A 21,528-nucleotide genomic window follows, 5' to 3' on the forward strand; every position below is an offset into this window, starting at 1 on the left:
AAAGATAGGGTCTTACTATGTTGCTGCCCAGGCTGGTCTTGAACACCTGTCCTCAAGAGATCTTCTTATCTTGGTCTCCTAAAGTACTAGCAGTACAGATGTGAGCCACTATACCCAGCCATGTCACTTTTATTTTTATTTCAAGTTCCAGGGTACATTGCAGAATGTGCAGGTTTGTTACATAGGTAAATGTGTGCTATGGTGGTTTGCTGCACCTATCAACCCATCACCTAGGTATTAAGCCCAGCATGAATTAGCTATTTTTCCTAATGCTCTCCCTCTCCCCACCCTACCCACTGACAGGCCCCAGTGTGTGTTGTTCCTCTCCCTGTGTCCATGTGTTCTCATTGTTCAGCTCACACTTACAAGTAAGAACATGTGGTATTTAGTTTTTTGTTCTTGCGTTAGTTTGCTGAGGATAATGGCTTCCATCTCCATCTATGTCCCTTCTAAGGACATGAGCTCATTCGTTTTTATGGCTCATAGTATCCCATGGTATATATGTACCATATTTTCTTTATCCAGTCTATTATTGACGGACTTTTGGGTTGATTCCATGTCTTTGCTATTGTGAATAGTGCTGCAAGGAACATACGTGTGCATGTGTCTTTGTAGCATAATAATTTATATTCCTTTTGATATATACCAGTAATGGGATTGCTGGGTCAAATGGTGTTTCTAGTTCTAGATCTTTAAGGAGCCACCACACTGCCTTCCATGATGGTTGAACAAATTTACGTTCCCAACAGCGTAAAAGTGTTCCTATTGCTCTGCAACTTCACCCCATCTGTTGTTTCTTGACTTTTTAATAATTGCCATTCTGACTGGCATGAGATAGTATCCCATTGTGGTTTTGATTTGCATTTCTCTAATGATGAGTGATGTTGCATTTTTTTTTCATGTATTTTTTGGCCACAAGAATGTCTTCTTTGGAGAAGTGTCTGTTCATGTCCTTTGCCCATTTATTAATGGGGTTGTTTGTTTTTTTCTTATAAAATTGTTAATTTCCTTGTAGATTCTGTATATTAGACCTTTGACATATGGATAGATTGCAAAAATTTTCTCCCACTCTATAGATTGCCTGTTTGCTCTGATGATAGTTTATTTTATTGTGCAGAAGCTCTTTAGTTTAACTAGATCTCATTGTGAATTTTTGCTTTTGTTGCAACTGCTTTTGACTTCGTCATGAAATCTTTGCCCGTGCCTATGTCCTGAATGGTGTTGCCTAGATTTTCTTCTAGAAGTTTTATAGTTTTGGGTTTTACATTTAAGTCTTTAATCCATCTTGAGTTAATTTTCATGTAAGGTATAAGGAAGGGGTCCAGTTTCAATTTTCTGCATATGTCTAGCCAGTTCTCCCAGCACCATTTATTAAATAGGGAATTCTTTCCCCATTGCTTGTTTTTGTCAGGTTTGTCAAAGATCAGATGGTTGTAGACATGTGGTCTTGTTTCTGAGTTCTCTATTCTGTTCTATTGGTCTATGTGTCTGTTTTTGTACCAGTTCTGTACAAAAACAGTACACTGTTTGGTTACTGCAGCCTTGTAGTATACTTTGACGTCAGGTAGCGTGAGGCCTCCAGCTTTGTTCTTTTTGCTTTGGATTGTCTTGGCTATATGAGCTCTTTTTTGGCTCCATATGAATTTTAAAATCGTTTCTTCTAATTCTGTGAAGCATATCAATGGTAGCTGAATGGGAATAGCATTGAATCTATAAATTACTTTGGGCAATAAGCCATGTCACTTTTTGATTATATTATTTTTGTGGTAAACTGGATCTGTAACTAAAATTGCAAAGCACTCACAAGTATGTGTATGTGTGTTTTTTTTTTAATGACACAGGTCATTGAGACTGCCTCTTCTCAAAGGGACACTGTCCTCAGCACTTTATACAGCAGTTTAAATAAAGTCATTCTTTATTGCCTATCCAAGCCCCAGCAGTCCCTCTCTGAATGCCTCAGCCTTCTCAGCATCCTGGGCTTTCTGCAGGAGCACTGGGATGTTGTCTTTGCCACCTACAATTCCAACGTCAGCTTCCTCCTGTGTCTCATGCATTGCCTTTTGCTACTCAATGAGAGAAGGTAAGAGCTGCCCACTTGTTTCCTTGCCTGCTGGTGGTCCATGCAGAAAGGAGAGATTTAGAGGGAAGCTTGATTGAGGACTGAGGTCTGTATAAATGATACCATCCTTTTGTTTATCTGGTCTTCCATATTTTGTGAAATGTTTGATAACATGGTAAGTAATCCCCAAACTTGTCCATGTGACAGCAGCTAGAATCATCATGAAATAATAATTTACCCTATTTCTACAATTCTAAGATTGTAAGGTACCTCATTGATTTAATTTTTGAGGCAGAAAATGCCAACATTAGATGTACACATTGATTTTATGATGTAGCCAGATTCTAGAAATATTATCATTTGATAATTACAATCTTAGAATGCAAAAATATAATGTATTGTGCAATGCAGGAATAATTTTGCTTTCAGGAAAAAAATTACATATGCCTACAATATATGACACAAAATGACATCCATAAAAATGCTAGTTAAAAAGCTATTAAATTAAACTTATTTAAGTCCTTTTCTTGAAGCCCAAGTTTGGAAATACATCAGATTTCCAAAACTGAATGTAGTTCATGCACACTGACACAGAGAGAGAGACGGAAAGTGAACATACTTCCCATCTCTCTCTCTCTCTCTGTGTCAGCGTGCATGAACCACATTCTCCAGCATCTCAGCATCCTGCTGCCTGTGAATATGATGTCTTGTGAATATGATGTCTTATGACTAGAGCTTGAGAGTGTAGAGGGAGAGAGGACTATGGGATGTCACACTTCACTCTTGTCCTTTTCCTTCATTATAGTCATCCTAACAAAAATTATGTTTGATCACTTAAAAAAAAAAACAGTCCTCCATGTCCTGTAGTGCTGACCACTGAACAGTACAAAGCACTAGCATTGACTTCTCATAAAACTCTCTGGGAAGCCTTGGGGAACCCTCCTAGCCCAGAGGAGGCACTTGTGTTTGAATGAAAGAAAATAATCCATTTTCAGTATGTGGTTTAATTTGGGGAGGTTTTTCTTTTTCTTTCTTTTTCTTTTTCTTTTTTTTCTTCCTGTTTCAGGAGTTAGGCCTCATCCATCCTGGAAGCATAGGTAAAGAGGAGCAGAATGACAACTGAATTATGTGCTTGAGATGATACCTTCCTTAGTTCCCTCTGTTTAGCAAGATTGACTTTATTCTAGAAATTTCAAAAATGGGCATTCTCATATGTCAGGTTATTTTCCTTTCCATGTTTGTCATTTTCAGTTCAATCCATGAACATTTACTGAGTGTCTATTTGGTTTGTGTCATAATGGCCACGTGGACATTAACACAATGGGGACCCCCAGAGCACATGGTTCATGGGAAACCTAATGTATAAACCACTGTGTCCCCACTTAGAACTGGCTACATCATATGTGAGGCCTCCAGCAAAATTAAAATGCGAGACTTGTGTCCAAAAATACCCCAAATTTCAAGATGATGACAGCAGAGCCCCAAAAAGGGTTCTTCTTAGTGCAGGGCCCTGTGTAATTGCACAGGTTGCACGCCCATGAAGCCAACCCTGGCCCCACTCCAGGCAGGATGAAATCAATGTCAAACAAAGGCAGGGTTTAATGCTTTGGGAATGCACTGAAAGAAATGACTAGTTCTGATGGTGGGGAACCAGGAGCAGGCAGAGGGGGCCTGCTGGCAGCACAGGTGGGATTTCACAAGATTTCTCATAAGGAGAAGGTGTTTCTCCTATTATTCAGAATGCCACTCTAAAATATCTGCTGTGGAATTTCTTATAAAGCGTTTGCTTTAATTTGATTAGACAAGTTTTTTTCCATATTGATATAGGTAATTATTGGAGGATGATTATTTGTAATAAAGAGCAATGGAATGGTCTCAAGGAAACTGGAGTTTATGGGAATTTAGTGAAAAATCTCTTATCCACTAGTTACCCAGAAGGATTTGGATTGGAGCCCAAGCCTAGAATGTCTACTTATCATCAAGTCTTCCTTTCCCCAAATGAAGATGTGAAAGAAAAAAAAGAAGATTTGCCAAGTTTGAGTGATGGTACATTTTATTTGTCATTGTGTGTGTGTGTGTGTGTGTGTGTGTGTGAGAGAGAGAGAGACAGAGAGAGAGAGGGGTGGTGACTGGATAGTGGTACCTGCTAGGGTTGCATTCTTCAGTTTGTCCTTCCCAAAATAAGAAAGCAGATACTATTAAGGACATTTTCAAAAAGCCAGAAGACTTATGAATTCCCAGAGTAATCATGTATTAGTATATAGCAAGGCAAGCTGGTAGAAAGTAATACTGGATTGGTCTTTGTATATTAGAAATGAAATGGAAAGGAATGAATGGATGGATAGGTGAAGAGAAAGCTCTGTGGGACTTGGTTTGACTAGAAGCTTAATCCCAGGATACTCTACTGTAAATTAAAACTGTCATGCCCCATCTCACCTAATTTAGTTCAAGTCATTACCTAGTTGCTGCTCAGCTTCATTCCCTAGTAAATGAGAAGGGATTAAATAAACCCATTACTATCTATAAGACTTTTCGCTTAATAGAGTTTATTCTTGAATTTACTAATCTCAAATCAAGTTAAAGGGATTAGCAGTTATTTTTCTAGCAGCCCGTTCTATGTGTTTGAGAGATTATGCTCTCCCTTGGTCCAGGAAGCAGAAGCTCTGCCACTCCTTCTGCCAGTCTGGTTTGCAGACTGTTCCACTTACCTGGTGATATGTTGTGATACAAGATTGTACACACAACCAGGTGCAGTGGCTTATGTACCCCAGCACTTTGGGAGGCCAAGGCAGGTGGATTACCTAAGGTCAGGAGTTCAAGCCAGCCTGGCCAACATGCTGAAACCTTGTCACTACTATAAATACAGAAATATTAGCTGGGCATAGTGATGGGCACCTGCAATCCCAACTACGCGGGAGGCTGAGGCAGAAGAATCACTTGAACCTGGGAGGCAGAGGTTGCAGTGAGCCAAGATCATGCCACTGTACTCCAGCCTAGGCAAAAAGAGTGAAACTTCATCTCAAAAATAAAAGATTGTACACACAGGGCCTCTGTGTTCTGTCAGGTAGCTGCCAAGCTCAAAAATCTCGTGACTTTAAAAGTTTATTGGACATGGTGTTGATTACAACATGGATGTACACACTTTGGGACTTGGCTGGTAGAGCTGGGCTGGGCACTGTCCATTCCCTTAGGGTGAGAGAAACAGTCTCCAGGGGCTCATTGGTCCAAGATCAGAAGAAATTTAGGCGTGGTTCAGGGTATTACAGATGTGGGGCACAGCAGACACAGTTGGCTTGTTAGATCTGCTTACACCTGAAGAATTTCAGGGGACTGAAATGGGTGGGTAGTGAGAAGCAAGGTCCAGGAAAGAGGACTGGTTGTTTCCTGAGCTCTGAGCCACAGGATAGCCTTGAGCTTGGTGTCCATTCCCCTGAGTGGTCAACATGTAAGGGAAGGTTGGAAGGAGCTGTTTGAGTGGAGCTATTTGACTACCTAGAGCTCACACAAGGTGTTCCTCTGGTATCCAACAGAATTACAGGGTGGGGAGTGGGGGTCTCTGAACTCATAAATGATATTTCCCAGTCCTAGACATGTGAGGCAGGCAGAAATTGGTGACAGGCAGGTGGAGGTGGAGGAAGGCCAGCTTACGTGGGTGTTGGTAGCGTTGTTGTCAGGCTTGTGGCTCTCCATACTGATTGCTTCTGGCTGAAGCTTGCAAAGCTGGGGTGATGTTCAAGACCTTAAGAGAGAAGGGTGTGGGTAAAACCACTCATGACACACCATCTTCCAGCCCTCTCTGGGAGGTCACTGAGGCCATCCTGAGTGTGCCATGTGCTCTCTCTGCTAGTCCAACACAACATCCAGAAGACAGTGCAGACTCTCTGGCAGCAGCTGGTGGCACAGAGGCAGCAGACCCTGGAGGATGCCTTCAAGATTGATCTATCTGTGAAATCTGGAGAGAGGGAAGTGAAGATTGAAGAGGTCACACCGCTCTGGGAGGAGACGATGCTCAAGGCCTGGCAGCATTACTTAGGTCTCTATCCACTCGGCCCAAGGGAATGGGAACTCCTGGGTCTCACAGAGCCAAATTCCCGCAAGGTTCTACTCTGGGCCCAGAGCCTTTTCCACCTAGACCCTCTGTCTCATCCCTTAAGTGGATAGGATTTCTATCATTGAAATCTTATGTATCTTTCCTTACAAAGAATGAATATCACATGGCACCTTAGGTGAAAGCAAGGCCAGAGGGGCCAACCAAGCAAGAAGATTCCAGCAATTTCTTAGAGGAAGAGGCCCATGTGGAGGCTGTGGCCTGGGCTCAGGAACTTGAGGTTCTATGTCCTACTCTGATATCCACCTACCAGCTTTGAAACCTTTCACTAAGTCATGCAATTACCTTGAGCTTAGGTTCCTCATGTCCTGTCACTTCATGAAGTGAAAGTTTTCATCCCCAAAATATTAATGTCTCTTGCATTCTGTTAGTGACCTCAACATTTTTACCATATTAATATTTGGTACTAATAAACAACATTTTTGCATATTAGTCAATGCAGCTGCAAGAATGAAGTTTTAATTTTGTTTTCAAGGTGATCACTGTTTTCAACTTACACTTCCTATACTTGTACATCTTCCAGAATCACAAAATTTGCAGTGATTCAGGAGTTAGTTATTTCCATGTGTATTGTCCCAGACTGTCCAGTGGTCCAGAATCTCCTTCTAATTGGCTTTCTAAATTAGTCCTGGCAGATGTGTACATACATACCTGGTTTTGTCCATTTATGCTGCCATAACAAAATACCACAGACTGAGTGATTTACAAATAATAGAAAATTATTTGCTCAGTTCTGGAGGCTGGGAAGTTCAAGATCAAGGTGCCAGTAGATCTGATGTCTGCAGAGGGCTATGTCTGGCATCTGCTTCTAAGATGGTACCTTGTTGCTGTATCCTCTGGAAGGGAGAAATGCTGTGTCCTCCCATGTTGGAACAGACAGAAGGGCAAAAATGGCCTGGGATGGTCCCCTTCAGCCCTTTTATAAGACACTAATTCATTCATGAGGGTAGAACCCTCATATTTTAATTACCTCCCAAAAGGTCACACTTCTTAGTACCACCACAATTGGGATTACATTTCAACATGAATTATGGAGGGAACACACATTCAAACAATAGCAATATCTATCTACTTTCATGTACTTTTAAAGTCAAAATGGTCAGATTCTATTTCAGAGAAGAGTAAAATAAAATAGGATATACATATCCATGCACATACAGTGGAATAAAGTAGTAAAACTGTAAAGCTTACAAATGACTCTCTTTTTGCTAACAATCCTATATTGAACACTTTCCATGTTCCAGGGTCTTTAAACGCATATCTTATATAATTTTCATGATGCCTCAATTAGTTTAGATATTGTTATCCGGGTTTCACAGGATGAGAAAACTGAGGCTCAGCAACTTTAGTTAACCTGCTCAACATCTCACTGTGGGTCAACAAGCTGTGGAGCTAGGAGTTTAGGCTAAGTCTGGTGACCTCAAGGCCCACAGTGTTTCTTAGCCAAAGGAAAGTCAGAAGACGGCAGTGTGAGCTTGTAACCTGGGTTGTTTCTGTTTTTGGAGGCAACCACAGGGGGCTCATGCCCCTGGTTGGCCCTTTGAAAGCCAAGCTAGCTATGAAAAATAGTGTGTGCTCTCACTTCACCTCTGACATTCTTTGCTTCCCTGCCCTCAGCATCTGAGAAGAAGTCACTGGCAAGTCGTTCAAATGTTGCACACCACAGCAAAGTCACTTTGTGGAGCGGAAGCCTGTACTCAGCCATGAAGCTGATGCCCGGGCGGCAGGCCAAGGACCCTGAGTGCAAGACAGAGGTGAGCCCAGACCCCTTTTCCTTAGAAAAGTATCAGGCATTTGCTTCAAACCCCACGAGTCGTATCTCCTCTCCGCTGCCTGTTACTAGACATGATCTAACTCCATGTCCTTGTGAGCATTTGAGGGTATGCATGTAGCTCCCCAGTTGAGGCCAGGTTTAGGCTGTATTAGGCTGGCTCCTTGTTCCCATTCTCAACTGGAGTCAGACATATTCAGAGGGCACTAGCCCACCACTCAGCAGCAGCTAGGGGTGTGAGCCCAGCAGAGGTGAACAGAAACATTCACTTCATTGCCAGGAGACACAGGGATGGGCCACTTTGACTGTGTTGGGTGGGCCCTCTTTACTGTGTGGGGCAGACCTGTTCGGGTTTTCTGATCAATTTCTCAAAACTGCAAAACAAGTCTTCCTAAAACTCATTGGCTCCAACAAGGTGTGTGTGTGTGTGTGTGTGTGTGTGTGTGTGTGTGTGTGTGTGTGTGTGTTTATATGTGTGTGTGTGTGAGATCAGGAACATTGTTGTAAGGTATTTGGAGTACAGTGGGTAGGGGAACAGGTTATCTCTGCCCCACAGTGTCTGGGGCCTCAGCTGGGATCATTGGAAGGCTGAGTTACTCATATATCTGGTGGTTGCTGCTGGCTTTAGTCTGAGATCTTAACAGGGGCTATTGGCTGGAACACCTACACATGGCCTCCTCATGTGAACTGGGCTTCCTTACAGCATGGTAGCAGGGTTTCAAAGGATAATGGAGAGAGAGAGCTCACCAGGCAGAAACTGCATTACCTTTTATGACCTAGCTTCAGGAGCTATGCAGTGTCACCTCCAACAAGATGGGCAAAAAATTCTGCCCAAGTCCAAGGGAAGGGAAATAGACTCCACCTTCTCATGGGGGAGTGATGAGGTTCTGCAGGAACATGTGGGACTGGAATTGTTGCTGAGGCTCTTTTAGAAATGCATGATCTGTGATATATTCTAATACCAGTGATATATTATAATGCCAGGGGCACTGACTTCTTCAGAGGTGGACTGTGGTTGTTGCTAAACATGGATGTAGGGTCAGGAGACTTTGAGCAGTTTATTTAACTCCCCAGTGGGATAAATAACTGTGGGAACCCAGGAAAGTTCCCCGGGAAGTTAAAGTAGACAACTGACAGACACATTAACATAATCCCAGCTCTTGGCCCATGAACTTTGGGAAATGAGGTGGAGCCCAAATCCCACCAGCTCATAATCTGTAACTGCCTGTAAGTGCCCAGGCAGATGAGGAAAAGGGCTTTCTTTTTCCAGCCTTTGGGAATCATAGGCTTCAGGGCCTGGAAAGAGTCCAGACATAGAAGGGAAGTCCAGAAATGAATGGCTGGCTGACCAGCTACCTGATGCTAAGAACTAAGGGCAAAGCACACGTCTTATTCAGGCTGTATTCTAAGGAAATTGACTTGTTAAAGGCACTGTTTGGTAAGTTCATTGATAGACTCACTGATTGAATACATTAATGTGTGAGTAACTCACTCAGATTTTATAATAGCTGCATCAGACAGGTATTATAGACTTGCTGATAAAGATGTGGAAGCTGAACCTGAAAAAAAAAAAAAAAGAAAGTTAAGGACTTTTCAGCCATTAAATGTCAGAGAAGATGGGATCCCATCTTTGTGTTGCTGAGGAGGACCTTAGGGAATTTATGGAACCTCTCAGAGCTTTCATTCCTGAACTTACAACTGGGAATATGCTCTGTTTATAGTAGAGCATGTGGAGCCCTGGGAAGCTGTAAATGCTTTAGAAATAGGAGACTGTTTACAAATTCCATTTGGCCTTCTAACTCTCTCTGCCAAGGTCAAGATCATCCTATAGGTGATATGTGTACCAAGCCCTAAAACTTGGAGCACTCCCACTTGTGCCCAGGTACCTGCTCCTGACCAATGTCACTTGAGACAGAAGGGGCCCAGCCCCTCTTTCCTTGGCTTCATCCTGGAGCTTCTCTTCTTTGACCAGTGTCCCCAGGAGGTCAGGGCAGCCTGACTGGGAGCTAGGGAAGAGATGTTAGGGTGCTGGGCATGGGTATTCATCTCATCACCTCACACCTATTGATGCTGCCTCTTGCCAGTGCCCCTCTCCCTTCCCCTCTAGTCACTGTCATTGACACAGGTCAGCTGCCTCCAAGTCCTGGGGGCATGCGTTGAGCAACAGCTCATATGAAAGAAGCCTGAGTAGACCGCCACGTTTGGGGCCACATAGGTGTCCCAAGTGGCTTTTAACAGTTTGCTCTTGGCTCACATTGAGAGATCTGGGAGAAAGAATATCCAAAGCCAGCTCTGTCTTGGGTGAGGGCAGGCTGTTGAAGATTTTGTCTTCTACATGCTTTGAGGTCTTATTCATTTGTTCATTCAACAAATATTTATTGAGCACTTACTCTGCACCCTGCTCTCAACATTGAGGTTACAGCAGAGAACAAAACTGACATATTCTCTTCTCTCAAGGAGCTGCAGTCTAAGGAGTAAAGATAGACAATAAGCAAATACATTTGTAAATATTGGGAGAACTAATGGCAATGAGGAAAAACCATGCAGGGTAAGGCAGGGAGGGTGGCAAGAGATAGGCTGGGCTGTTTAGATGGAGAAGGTCAGCAAAGCCATCTTTGGCAAGGATGCGTTGGAGCAGAGGAGAGAATTTATGAATAACATGAGCTTTGAGATGCTCTGGGAAAGAGGGTCAGACAGAGAGGACAGTTGGGCAATGGCACTGAGGTATTGGTGTGCTGGGCAGCAAAGGTCAGTGTGACTGGACTGAAGTAGAGGGATTCACCCGGAGCCACCCCAGCTTCCAGGCAGCCATGGGGAATGTCTCCCTCACTGTTTAGCACCAGGAAGAACTACTTTCAGCAACTCAAGAAGAGCAGAAATTTTGCAACAGATTATGTTTCTGTCTTTGATCTGGACACTCAGAAATTCAGAGAGATAAGCATGGTTCAGCTTTTGTAATTGCACACAACTAGTGGGATAAATTTTTGAGCCACCTACACATGTAAATGTGTACATACATACCTTCTCCCTGGCTTCGTTCTCCATTGACCCCCACTTTCCCTTCAGTTTGATTTATTCTTTGTACACTTTAAATTATCTTGTAGATATTAAAAGACAAATTATTTTTGAAACAAAAAGAACTGTGTTTTAATCTTTAAAATTAACTGCATCTTTGCTTAGCAACATCTTGTACTGGTAACTCAGTCTTGGATGGGCACAGTGCCTGCTACATGATAGGCCCTTAAAGAATGCAGATGGAAGTGCTTAGAGCAAAGGAGTAGACGCTCCCCCTCCTTTTGCTGAGATGAAACTCACCAGCTTTCAGACACTGCATCCATCACTCAACTCCGTGAGATGTCTTTGTCGCTAACAGAAGGCACAACTTCTCAGGTACATATGTACACTGTGATGTCATAGGATAAGAGCATCAACTATTTGCCCTGGGGTCTGTTTAATTATTTTTAAAAATTAATTTTGATTATTACAGCTGATTACACCTCAGTGAGCAATGTAATTGATATTTTCTAATGTATCCCAAGGAACATTTTGTACAACATGCTTTTTGTTGTTGAAGGTTAAAGACTCCGTTATTGGTTTTTCCCTAAATATACCCACATCATTAGTCCCTCCAGTGAGAAGGTCGCCATCTGGAAAAAGCAGCACGGAGACATTATTCAGGCACAAGTGCATGAAATTGGGGTTTCTGCATCTTCTGTCTCTCTTCTGGGAAGAAGAGGCTTGTAATTAAAGGAGTTGGTATTGGAGGAAACATTATTCATTTGGTGTTATTCCTTATCATGTCAGCAGCTGACAACCCTATAGCACTGATAAATTGTTCCTTGGAGTGAGACATATGATACAGAATTCTTAATTCCTCTTACTTATCTTCATTTTTAATAGAAAATGTTTTATTCCTGGTGGGTGAGCTGAACTTTGAGGCAGGGTTGATTTGATAGATGTTATTTCTTCTTCTTCTCCCCCTGACCCCATCACAGTCCCTTGTGGGAGCAAATTGTGACATCACCCACCATCCCTAGAAGGCTGCGGGTGTCAGCTTGTTGGACAGAGGTTGGGAACTTGGACTCCCTAGAGGCCACTAAAGGGCAACTCAGGCCACTTTCTCATGTCCACCGTCTGCCTGGGGAATCCAGACTACGCAGGCTGGCCAGCTCCCCTCTTCACAGCTTTGGACTCAGCTTTGATTACCTATTCAATTCCAGACTTCCTTGTTTAAAAACAAGCTGAAAAGACATCAACAACCAATGTTGGTTTCTTAGTTTTGACAGGTACACCATGGCAATGTGGGATGTTAATAACTTTATGGGAAAACAGCTGAAAGGTAGATGAAAACTCTCTACTATCTTTGTAACTTTTATGAAAATTGAAAATATTCCAAAATACAATGTGTGTCATCATCTGTTTATATAAAAGCATTAGTAATCAGAAAATGTGCACAGGAGTCAGGGGGCTAGAAGCTGGTTAGGAAGGGGCCATGGAGGAGGTGACGCCTAGACCTGAGTCTGGGAGGAGCAGCGGGGTCAAAGCCTGTGCAGAGGAGAGCTCTCGGGCAGGGAGAAGGCCAGAGGCATGACAGGTAGTAAGAAAGGGGCCAAGGCAGTGGGTAAAAGCCAGGTCAGGGGGCACCACCGGCCAGCCTAGACACTCACATTTACTTGTAGGTGGGAGGTTAAAGAGAGGCATGGCATCTGCTCCTATAGGTGAGATTACAGGTGAGGGCCCCTAGTGGGGAGCCGAACTGGGGGTGGCGGGGGGCTATAGGGTGATTCAGGTGGGAGATAGTGGGGGCTGCAGTAGCTGTAGTCAGAGTAGTGAACATCAATAACACACAGAAAATTCTGTTCAACTGAGGCTGGGACAGGTGAGAAAAGAGGGCCACCCAGGACAGGCCTAGCTCTGAGAAGAGACGGCACCTGGGGGTAGGAGGTCTGGCATTCAGATGGCTCTGTGGGATTCTGCAGAGAATGGGGAGAAATAAGAACCAGAGGAAGGGGCTGAGAGTGCAAGGCGACTTCCAGCCCTTAAAGGGGTAGGAGCCTCTCTGGGCAGCCCCCGACCTGTGTACATAGAGCATGAGCTAGATTTCAGCCCACTTTCCTCCTGGGATCAACTGTACACATGTGGACGGCTATCCTAGGCAGTGAGCCAGGCAGGCCCCACCACAGGAGGGAGACCCACCCACCAGCCTGCCAGCAAAGATTGGGGGACCTACAGAAGAGCAGGATTCACATGGAGGAAGGCAAAGCCCTTTGTTCCCCACAATTCCATGGCTTTAGGAGATAGCTGAGCAAGCATCCAGTTGCTGTTTTCAAAGCCATGTATTAGCAAACTGAAATGGCCCACCTAGGGAAGACCACCTAGTGAAGTCAGGGCTGTGTAAGAATTAACAGAAGGGGATGAGAGGGCACCAGAAGCCTGAGGATGATCTGCTGGAGTTGCTAAAAAAAAGTAAAAGCTTTCCATAGGAATTCTACATCTGCCCTGGCAAGGACAGGGGAACGATAGAAATTTGCCCCACACCTTTCTCAGGGGTCCCCTAAAGGCTGCCCTATGAGGCCCACCATGGGGGGCCTTGAAGACTTCAGAGGCAGGGCACTTGTGTGGGCAGGGTGCCTGGGGTCTGCCATCAGCTCCTTCCCTGACCAGGTGCCAGACCCGCCATCACCCACCCTAGCATGGAGCAGCTCTGCCCCGGCAGAGGACAAGTTGCTGACTGAGGCCAGCAACTCGGTGACTCCTCTGTTAAGGGCAGCTCTGGCTGAGGTCCTTAGTGAGGGAAATGATGTTTTTGACTATCCCCTCTGAGCACTTCACTCATTATCTTTATAAAAAATCACTGTGGAAATTTTCAAACATATACATAAGTAGGAAAATAATGTGATGAATCCCCATGTATCTATCCATCACTTGACTTCAACAATTTTCAACTCATGGCCAATTTGCTCTCCTTATCACTTCCCACTTTCCCCTTCTGCACTGAATAATTCTGAAGCAACATCCCAGACATCATATTATTTCATGCATTACTGTTTCCCATACTTATTTTCTCTTCAAAGAAATCATGGGACCCAAATTAAGATTGCAGAGGGGAAAGCAAATGTGCAGAACTGGAAGGCTTTAGCCATCGTTGCGGGAGTGATCAAGAAGCACCTGGTCTTGCTTGCTGGCATGTTTGTGTTTGTCTCCTGCTGATGAGAGGAGGGTCTTGCTGAGGCTGAGGGTACGTTGAGCCTTGGAGAATCCCACGCTGCAGTTTCAGGAAGAAAGGCAATAAGCTCTGCTGATGACACAGCTGCTTTCTAGTTGAATACTTGAGCTCTCCATGTTCAGGAGCTGAGCAGCACTCCAGGCGCAGGCCTCAGATTTCACTTCCCTGGGATAAAAAGCTCATGAGACCAGAGAGTACTGGGAGTGAGAATAGATTTTTGAAAATAGAAAGAATTGGCTTTGAAATACAGGGGGAGTAAGTGGTACAACAGAGCTGAGCTGAGGATGTCGAAATGCAGCTGTGAAAACAGAAGTCAGAATTCTCAGAGAAATTCTTCTGAAAAAGAGTTAAAGATCTTTAAGAGGTTGCAGGACATTTTTAAAATCTGATATTCAGAAGGTCATCATGTGAAATATTTTTACTTAAAGTTGCAGTAGATTCAACATAATGTTTGTGGGCAAGGAAGAAACGTCTTCCCCAGGAGATGAATATGACTTTAAGAGAGGGATTTGGAGGTAGGTGGCCTAAACCTGAAGGAGAATAAAGACACATGAGGATTTCTAAAATGGAAGAGTCAGAGGACCCAGAGAGAGGCGAGATCTTGAGACAGGTTCTTGCTGGCGTGGCAGGAGAGCAGAAAGGCCAGCTTGTATTCACAGATCAAGAGAAAGCAGGTTGGAGGGATAAATTATTGAAAACCACAGAAAAGACAAGGGAGACTCAGAAAACCTGAAAACAGTGTTTATAATAAATCACAAGGCTGTATTGTTGGAAAACTCAGTTGTGTTCAGTGGTAGGAAGAGTCTTTTGAATAAGTAATTAAATAGGACTATCTGTTAGAGACATAAAACCACTCAGAAACAAAGGAAAGTATAATTTAAAAAACACTTTGAAAAGTATAAACTGCTCTACTGGCGTGAGTGATGTTCTAAGACCTTCTGCTAAATGGAATATTGGTTTTCTTAATTGTGGTGGGCAATGCTGCCAAGGACCTCTTTGCTCTTGGTGCTTTTCCTGAGATAACTGACCCTAAAAATAATGCCTCTCTCCCCAGCCTGGTCTGAGAGCTCTTCATCGTACTGTCAGGGCTGGGACTATTTCCAGACGGGATATCCATTATGCTCTGATTATGGTGGTATTTGGGGGCAAGGAAGGAACAAAAAAGTAATGAAGTCTAGTGTTTTATTTTTTAAACCTCAAAATTTCTGTTTTCATTTCAACTGAAAGTAAAATCTATGTGGCCTGTATCATTGCCCTCAGTTTTGCAGGCAGCTGTGCTTCCTACACCACACCCAGAATGACCTCCCCAAGAGGGACAGAGTCTGGTGATGGAGGTGGGGACACACTGTAGCGTCAGGGAAATGCAGCCAGGCTGGGGTGGTGGGGAGGGGCTCCGTTATTCTTTCAGGTTTTCTGGACACTCAACCAGAGCCTTCTCTCTCATTTTTGCTCTTGCCTTGACACACATACACACACACACACTCTCTCTCTCTCTCACACACACACACATGTGTACATGCATATCCCCCCTACACATACACATAGACACATCCCATTGTGCAAGCAATTTGTGTTAGAATTCACCTATCACACCAGAGAGAAGGAAGTGGGAAGGAGTCCGATCAATTGTACTGGAAACTCAGCAGCAGAACTGAACAAGGACGAGAGTTCCCTACAGCCCAGATTTTGAAAAAGTGGCAACATCACCAGTGTAGCATTAGTATCCAGAATAAGAGGAAAGGACAAGAGCTGGATAAAGAAAGACAGTGGTTTTTCTTTTTCCATTTTAAGTGTCTCTGATCTATCACAACGATCTGTTACAGGAGTTTGAAAAATACATGTAAATGAACAAAGCAAACACTGATACCTTTAATGATGTTTCTTTACTGGGTGCTTCATTTGTGAGACATCTTTATCTTCATAATAGAAGGATAATTAACATCACTAATTATCTAATTAAGTTCATTAAGCATCCACCAACAGAGCACCGTGAAGTTGACATTATGTTCTACTGTCAACAAATGCTTTTGATTTCTTAGGAAGTAATTAAAATGTAAATTAGCATGCAATTATATGCACAGGGGAAGTTTTGAATCAGATATTCATTTCAAAACTGCTTAGAGCAACATAGTTTTTGTTTGTTTCTTCTTCAATAAAACTAGTCATTTTGCTGCTAGTGGTATAAAAGTTTCCATTGGGCTGTTCACGCTGGAGTGGTAGCAAGGTAATAGTACTATAGGGCACAGACTGTTCCGTTGATATATTTGTTACTGCACTTTGTTTATATTTGTGTCCTTCATGTTTAAATATATCACAACTGATTTTTTTTTTTTTGGAAAAGTTTCTGCAATTTCTGCCTTAAATTCTGTAGCTGAGCTTTCCCTTTAAAGGTATTTTAGGGCAAATCTTCTAATGTATGTTTTCATTCAGGTTAGGTTCAGGGAATACCATCCACGAATTGCTGAAAATAGGTTACACACATTCCCCTACCTATGCAGGAAAGAGAAACTGCACATATCAAACTTCAAGTCCAGCCATCCTTAGTTGTAAGTTCACATTTTCCTGATTTCTTAGGGCAGAGAGCAGACACAGAGCTTGTGCAAGTCCTGTGAATCAATGGAATATTCTCCATCTGAAATCATGATGGCTTCTGATAAAATATTGTAAACTGAATGGGCAGACTGTAGTGCTAAATGCAGTAACCTTCTTAGATTAGGGGTCTTCCTGAAACATCACAGAGTCACTGCACACCTGCTGGAAAACAGGAAAACAGGCTACCCAAGATAGAAGCCAGCAGGTTCAAGTCTCCATAGCTTTCATTTTTAAAACAATTCTGTTTGAATCCTGAATACCTGTCTTTTAATAAAGCAGCTAGTTCAGTGGATAGGATGTCCACTCTGGTATCTTTGTACATGAAGATGCTGGACCACTTGAGCATCAAGCTGATGTCACCTGATGCAGCTGAGAAGAGAAAGTCTCTATTCATGACATCAAACCCACTCAACTTCTTCTTGGATGATTTTTCCAGGAATAATTGGTACTGGATCCAGGCCCTTTGGTTTTGTGTGGAGAAGATTTCACGTAAATGCAAAGCAAATACAGAGGCCTAAGAGAGACTATCCTTTGTCCCCTTAAAAGGATCGGTGTTAGGGCCTGGCTCTGTATGGAACTGGCAGAACCACTAACAGCCCATCAATGTGGGTGCAGGCAGCTATCCTGAGGGCCCAAGCAAAGATAGGCAGGCATCATCATTGCACAGCAGCTGGTGATAGATGTGAAACCAGCTGGTCTGCAGCAAGCAGTGTCCTCACTGCAGGGAATGCTTGCCTATACCAGACCAGGGCACCCCAGAGACAGCAGTCACCGGGTGTACCCCGACTTCTGAGCTCCGCAGCAGGCCCTGAGCTGTGATGTGGTCCACAGCTGCCCAGAGGAGGACGCCTTGTTCTCATTTGACTATCCAGAGGGGCTTCCTCCTGCAAGTTCACGTGAAGGACAATGGCTGGGCTAGCAGAGACCCCAACTAACAAAGGGACCCTGATGCTTCAACCAGATGATGCTGATCTTCTCCTAATGTGCAGCAAGCTTCTACCTCAGCTACTTGATAAAAATTTCCTGTACCAGAAATGTTTATTCTTGTTCTTAAACCTTGGGTCCCAGGGCGAGAAGGCAGCTGTAACTCTGCCATGTAGTCTGCCATGTTGTGACTTAAGTGCAAAGTCCACACACTTAGTGAATAATCAGTAGCTACAGTGACTTGCTTTGTCCATGGCTTGCTTGCAGTGTTATCTCCTGCCAGTCACACTCTTCCTGGTCTACAACTGTCACTGAAGGAGAAGTCTGTCTCTCTACTGTGGGTTCTGCAACCTGAGAGTGACCCAAATGCCATCTCTTTGACTGTTCTTTTGGCCACGTGGCCTCCCAAAAAATGGGATTAAATTTGGTTTGCTTTTGGCAACAAGACTATGGTCTGAAAACCCTTCCAACAAGGAAGGCACTGAGGTTATGCAAGCTCCATGAATCAATGGAATGTTCTCCATCTGAGGTAACAACCACTGCCCATTTAAAGGTGCATTGTATCTAAATGATGCCAAAAAGTCCTGAGGGACAGATACTCAGTTCCTTCCCCAACAACTTCAGCCTGAACAGAAACATCTAGTTTGGAAAGATTAACCAGATCTTACCTCCATCTGCTAGGTATTTACTGATATTCTTGTTTCTTTCTCCTCTATAGTGACTTATTTTATTACATAGTCAGGCTGTGTTTATATGCCAAATATGAGGCTGTGATTGAGGAAAAAATTGAGTAATACAGAGTCCACATCTGCAGGTCAACTCGCAATATTTTAATTTACTTAAATACTTTACCATTTGCAATTCAACAATACATGAAGTTTTGAGTAGGCATAGCACTCATTTCTATGAGTGCAGAGATGATACATGGTCCTTATATTTAAGGAGTCCTTATAGCCTGGCTGTTTATCTCCCTAGTTAGATGACATCCAAAAATAAATAAATAACAGTAGATGGATTTCAGAAAAAAAAAAGTATACTGCATGTATCAAGGTTTTGTAAAGTAAAACAGATGTGAAATTAATTTAGGAATCTGGCAACTTAAAGGAATCCTGGGTTGAATCCTTTTGAAAATCAAATGTAGTTCTTTAAAGGATACTTACATGCAGACATCTATTTTGAGGTTCAGATTTAGATATACTGGACTTCACAATGTAAGGTATACCTGCATTCTGAAAATTAGAGTAGCGGTTGGGGGGAAAGGTATCACTATCCCAGGAGATGTTTTTAATTTTTTAAAATTATGAGTTATAAGGAAACACATTTTTGTGTATTTATCTAAATTTAAGTATTTTCAAAAACATACTCATCAAGGCAAAAATGCTCTAGCATTCCAAAGACAGAAGTGTCCCAAGCTGTATAAAAGATAAAACGGCAGATGGCCATGGTGGGGAGAATCAGACTGGGGCCCTCCTGAGGCGCTGCTGCCATTCACAATCCGCTAGGCCCCCCACTCACAGCCGGGCCGCCTGGCGCTGTCACATGAGTTACAGCCGCTGTCCCGCCCTGGGACCCATCTATTATGAGAAACCATTTTGGTTAATTAAAAAAGTCTTTCAAAGTCTCAGAACAGGAAGTTCTGAAATTTTCTTTTCTTCGCTATTGTTGATGGGGGTTGATGTAAACTTGGCTCTTGGGTCTGGCAAAGAAGGAAGGAGAGATGGAATGTGGAGGAGAGAGGGGAGACAGCAGAAGAAAACACTGAGTCCAGGCTGGGTGCAGTGGCTCACACTTGTAATCCCAGCACTGTGGGAGACCAAGGCGAGTGGATCACCTGAGGTCAGGAGTTCGAGACTGGCCTGGCCAATATGTTGAAACGCTGTCTCTACTAATAATACAAAATTTAGCTGGGCGTGGTGGTGCATGTCTGTAATCCCAGCTACTCGGGAGGCTGAGGCTGGAGAATTGCTTGAACCCAGGAGGCGGAGGTTGCAGTGAGCCGGATTGTGGCATTGCACTCCAGCCTAGGTGACAGGAGCAGAACTCCATCTCAAAAACAAACAAATAAACAAAAAACAAGAAAGCACCGAGTCCAGCCCTGGCCTGAGAGTGAGGTTCAGGTCTCCTAGGTGCTCATGTATCCACTATCCCAGGGAGTGATGGTGGCAATCGTTAAGATCTTTGAGTCAAACAAAAGAGCAATTGAACAAGCCTGGGTCGGATCCACTCTGGATTTAAGGGATTCTTCAAGCCTAGGGCCTGCTGTGCAGCTCAGGTGGCAGTGAGTAAAACAGATAAGGTTCCCACACTCTGTTTGAGGGAAAGCAGACGGCAAGCAAAAGGGAATGGATGAGATAATACTAAGTACATAAAGTAATCTGAAGGACCTAGATGACGCGCCAGAGACTTGCCTTGTGATGGCTGTAGGTTGGAAGGTCCAAGAAGGTTTCTCCACGGAGGTGATAATGAGTTGAGATGAAGGAACAGCCCTCCAACATCTAGGGGAGAAGAGCTTGGGAAAGGACCCAGTGAATGTCAAAGCTCCAGGGTACAAATGGGCTTGTATATTTGAGAGCAGAGAGAGGCCCATGTGGTTGGGCACAGACACCCCTTGGGGGAGTGGAAGTGGCCCAGAGGAGGTGGCAGGAGCTGGCCACCAAGCATGATTCCAAGTTCTTCAGGGAATAGGGAAACTTGTCTGTATCTATAACTCTGTATCTGTGGCCTCTGTATCTGTATTTCCATCTGGCTCTAGCTCTCCTTCTCCTCTACCAAACCCCCTGTCCCCACTCTGAGAGGTCTTCCTTCAACCTCCCACACACACTCATGATTTCCTGCCATGTTCCAGGCCCTTGGATTAAGGCCAGGGAATACTGATGAAAAGGGCACAGTCCCTGACCCAGGAGGTCATCCTGCTCCTAGGCTAGTGAAATAATTATGCTGTAAAAAGGGGCCCAGAAGAGAGAGGGTGCAAGTCTGATTTGGAGGAGCTTGATCTAAGACTTGAAGAAGGAGGTGGAGGAGGAAAGATGTGAGGGCAGGTTGATGGTGAGGAAGAACACCCTCCAGATGCAAAGGATGGACCCTCATGGTCATCCGCCTTGTGGGTCGGGTGCTGGTTTGGCATTACTGGGGTATCCTATCCAGTTCATCTTATGTATCTATTTATATTCTGACTCTCTCCCCAAAGGCTTTATGGTACCTCTAGATGAGGTGTGCGCGATAAAATAAGGAAATGAGATCAGGAAAGAAAATAATCCTAGAAGAAAGTCAATTCCTAGGAAATTCAGATCTTGAATATACAGTCTATAAAGACTCACCGTCACATACCAGCGCTGTGTTCCAGCTTCCTGAATGCCACTGTGGAGTGGGAGGCAAGAGGGTTCACGCATCCATTTCTCATCCATCAACTGCTTCTGCCAAGAGCCAGGTTCAGCACTGGAGAATAGGGACACAGGGTGAGCAAAGCAGATGACCTCTACCTCACAGCTGACTCTGCCCCATCCTGCCATCATGTCACCCCCACTGTGAGTTTCTAAAGATCTGAGCTGACGATGTCATGCCCCTGATCAAAAACCATCCTTAGTTCCCAAGCTGTGCAGACTCAGACTTGTACCGATGGAATTAAGAAGCCCCCTGTAGCTGACCCCACTGCTTATCCAAGTTCATGTCCTGTCACATTCCCACATGGCATCTTTGCTCCAGGTAGACCCACTTCCATATTTTGTAATAGTGCAGGCTATTTTCTCCCATCTCTACCCTTAGGAAAATGTGGTCCTCTCTGCTTAGAGGAGGCCTGCAGGGATACTATCCCTTCTGGAAGCCCACCAAGCCCTCTCCAGCCTGGCTGT

At 43.8% G+C, this 21,528-nt stretch overlaps 1 protein-coding gene across 1 annotated transcript in view; it reads left to right on the top strand.

Annotated features, from left to right (window-relative positions):
• WDFY4 (WDFY family member 4) overlaps positions 1-21,528 on the top strand; it is a 295,291-nt gene that overhangs the window by 138,995 nt on the left and 134,768 nt on the right. Inside the window, exons 36-39 of the mRNA XM_011990946.1 lie at positions 1,842-2,080; positions 3,987-4,105; positions 5,907-6,092; positions 7,785-7,921. Coding sequence (XP_011846336.1) covers positions 1,842-2,080; positions 3,987-4,105; positions 5,907-6,092; positions 7,785-7,921 — 681 coding nt within the window. The remainder of the gene's footprint in view (positions 1-1,841; positions 2,081-3,986; positions 4,106-5,906; positions 6,093-7,784; positions 7,922-21,528) is intronic.

Source organism: Mandrillus leucophaeus, unplaced genomic scaffold, assembly GCF_000951045.1.
Source record: "Mandrillus leucophaeus isolate KB7577 unplaced genomic scaffold, Mleu.le_1.0 Scaffold388, whole genome shotgun sequence".
NCBI classification, from domain to species: Eukaryota; Metazoa; Chordata; class Mammalia; order Primates; family Cercopithecidae; genus Mandrillus; species Mandrillus leucophaeus.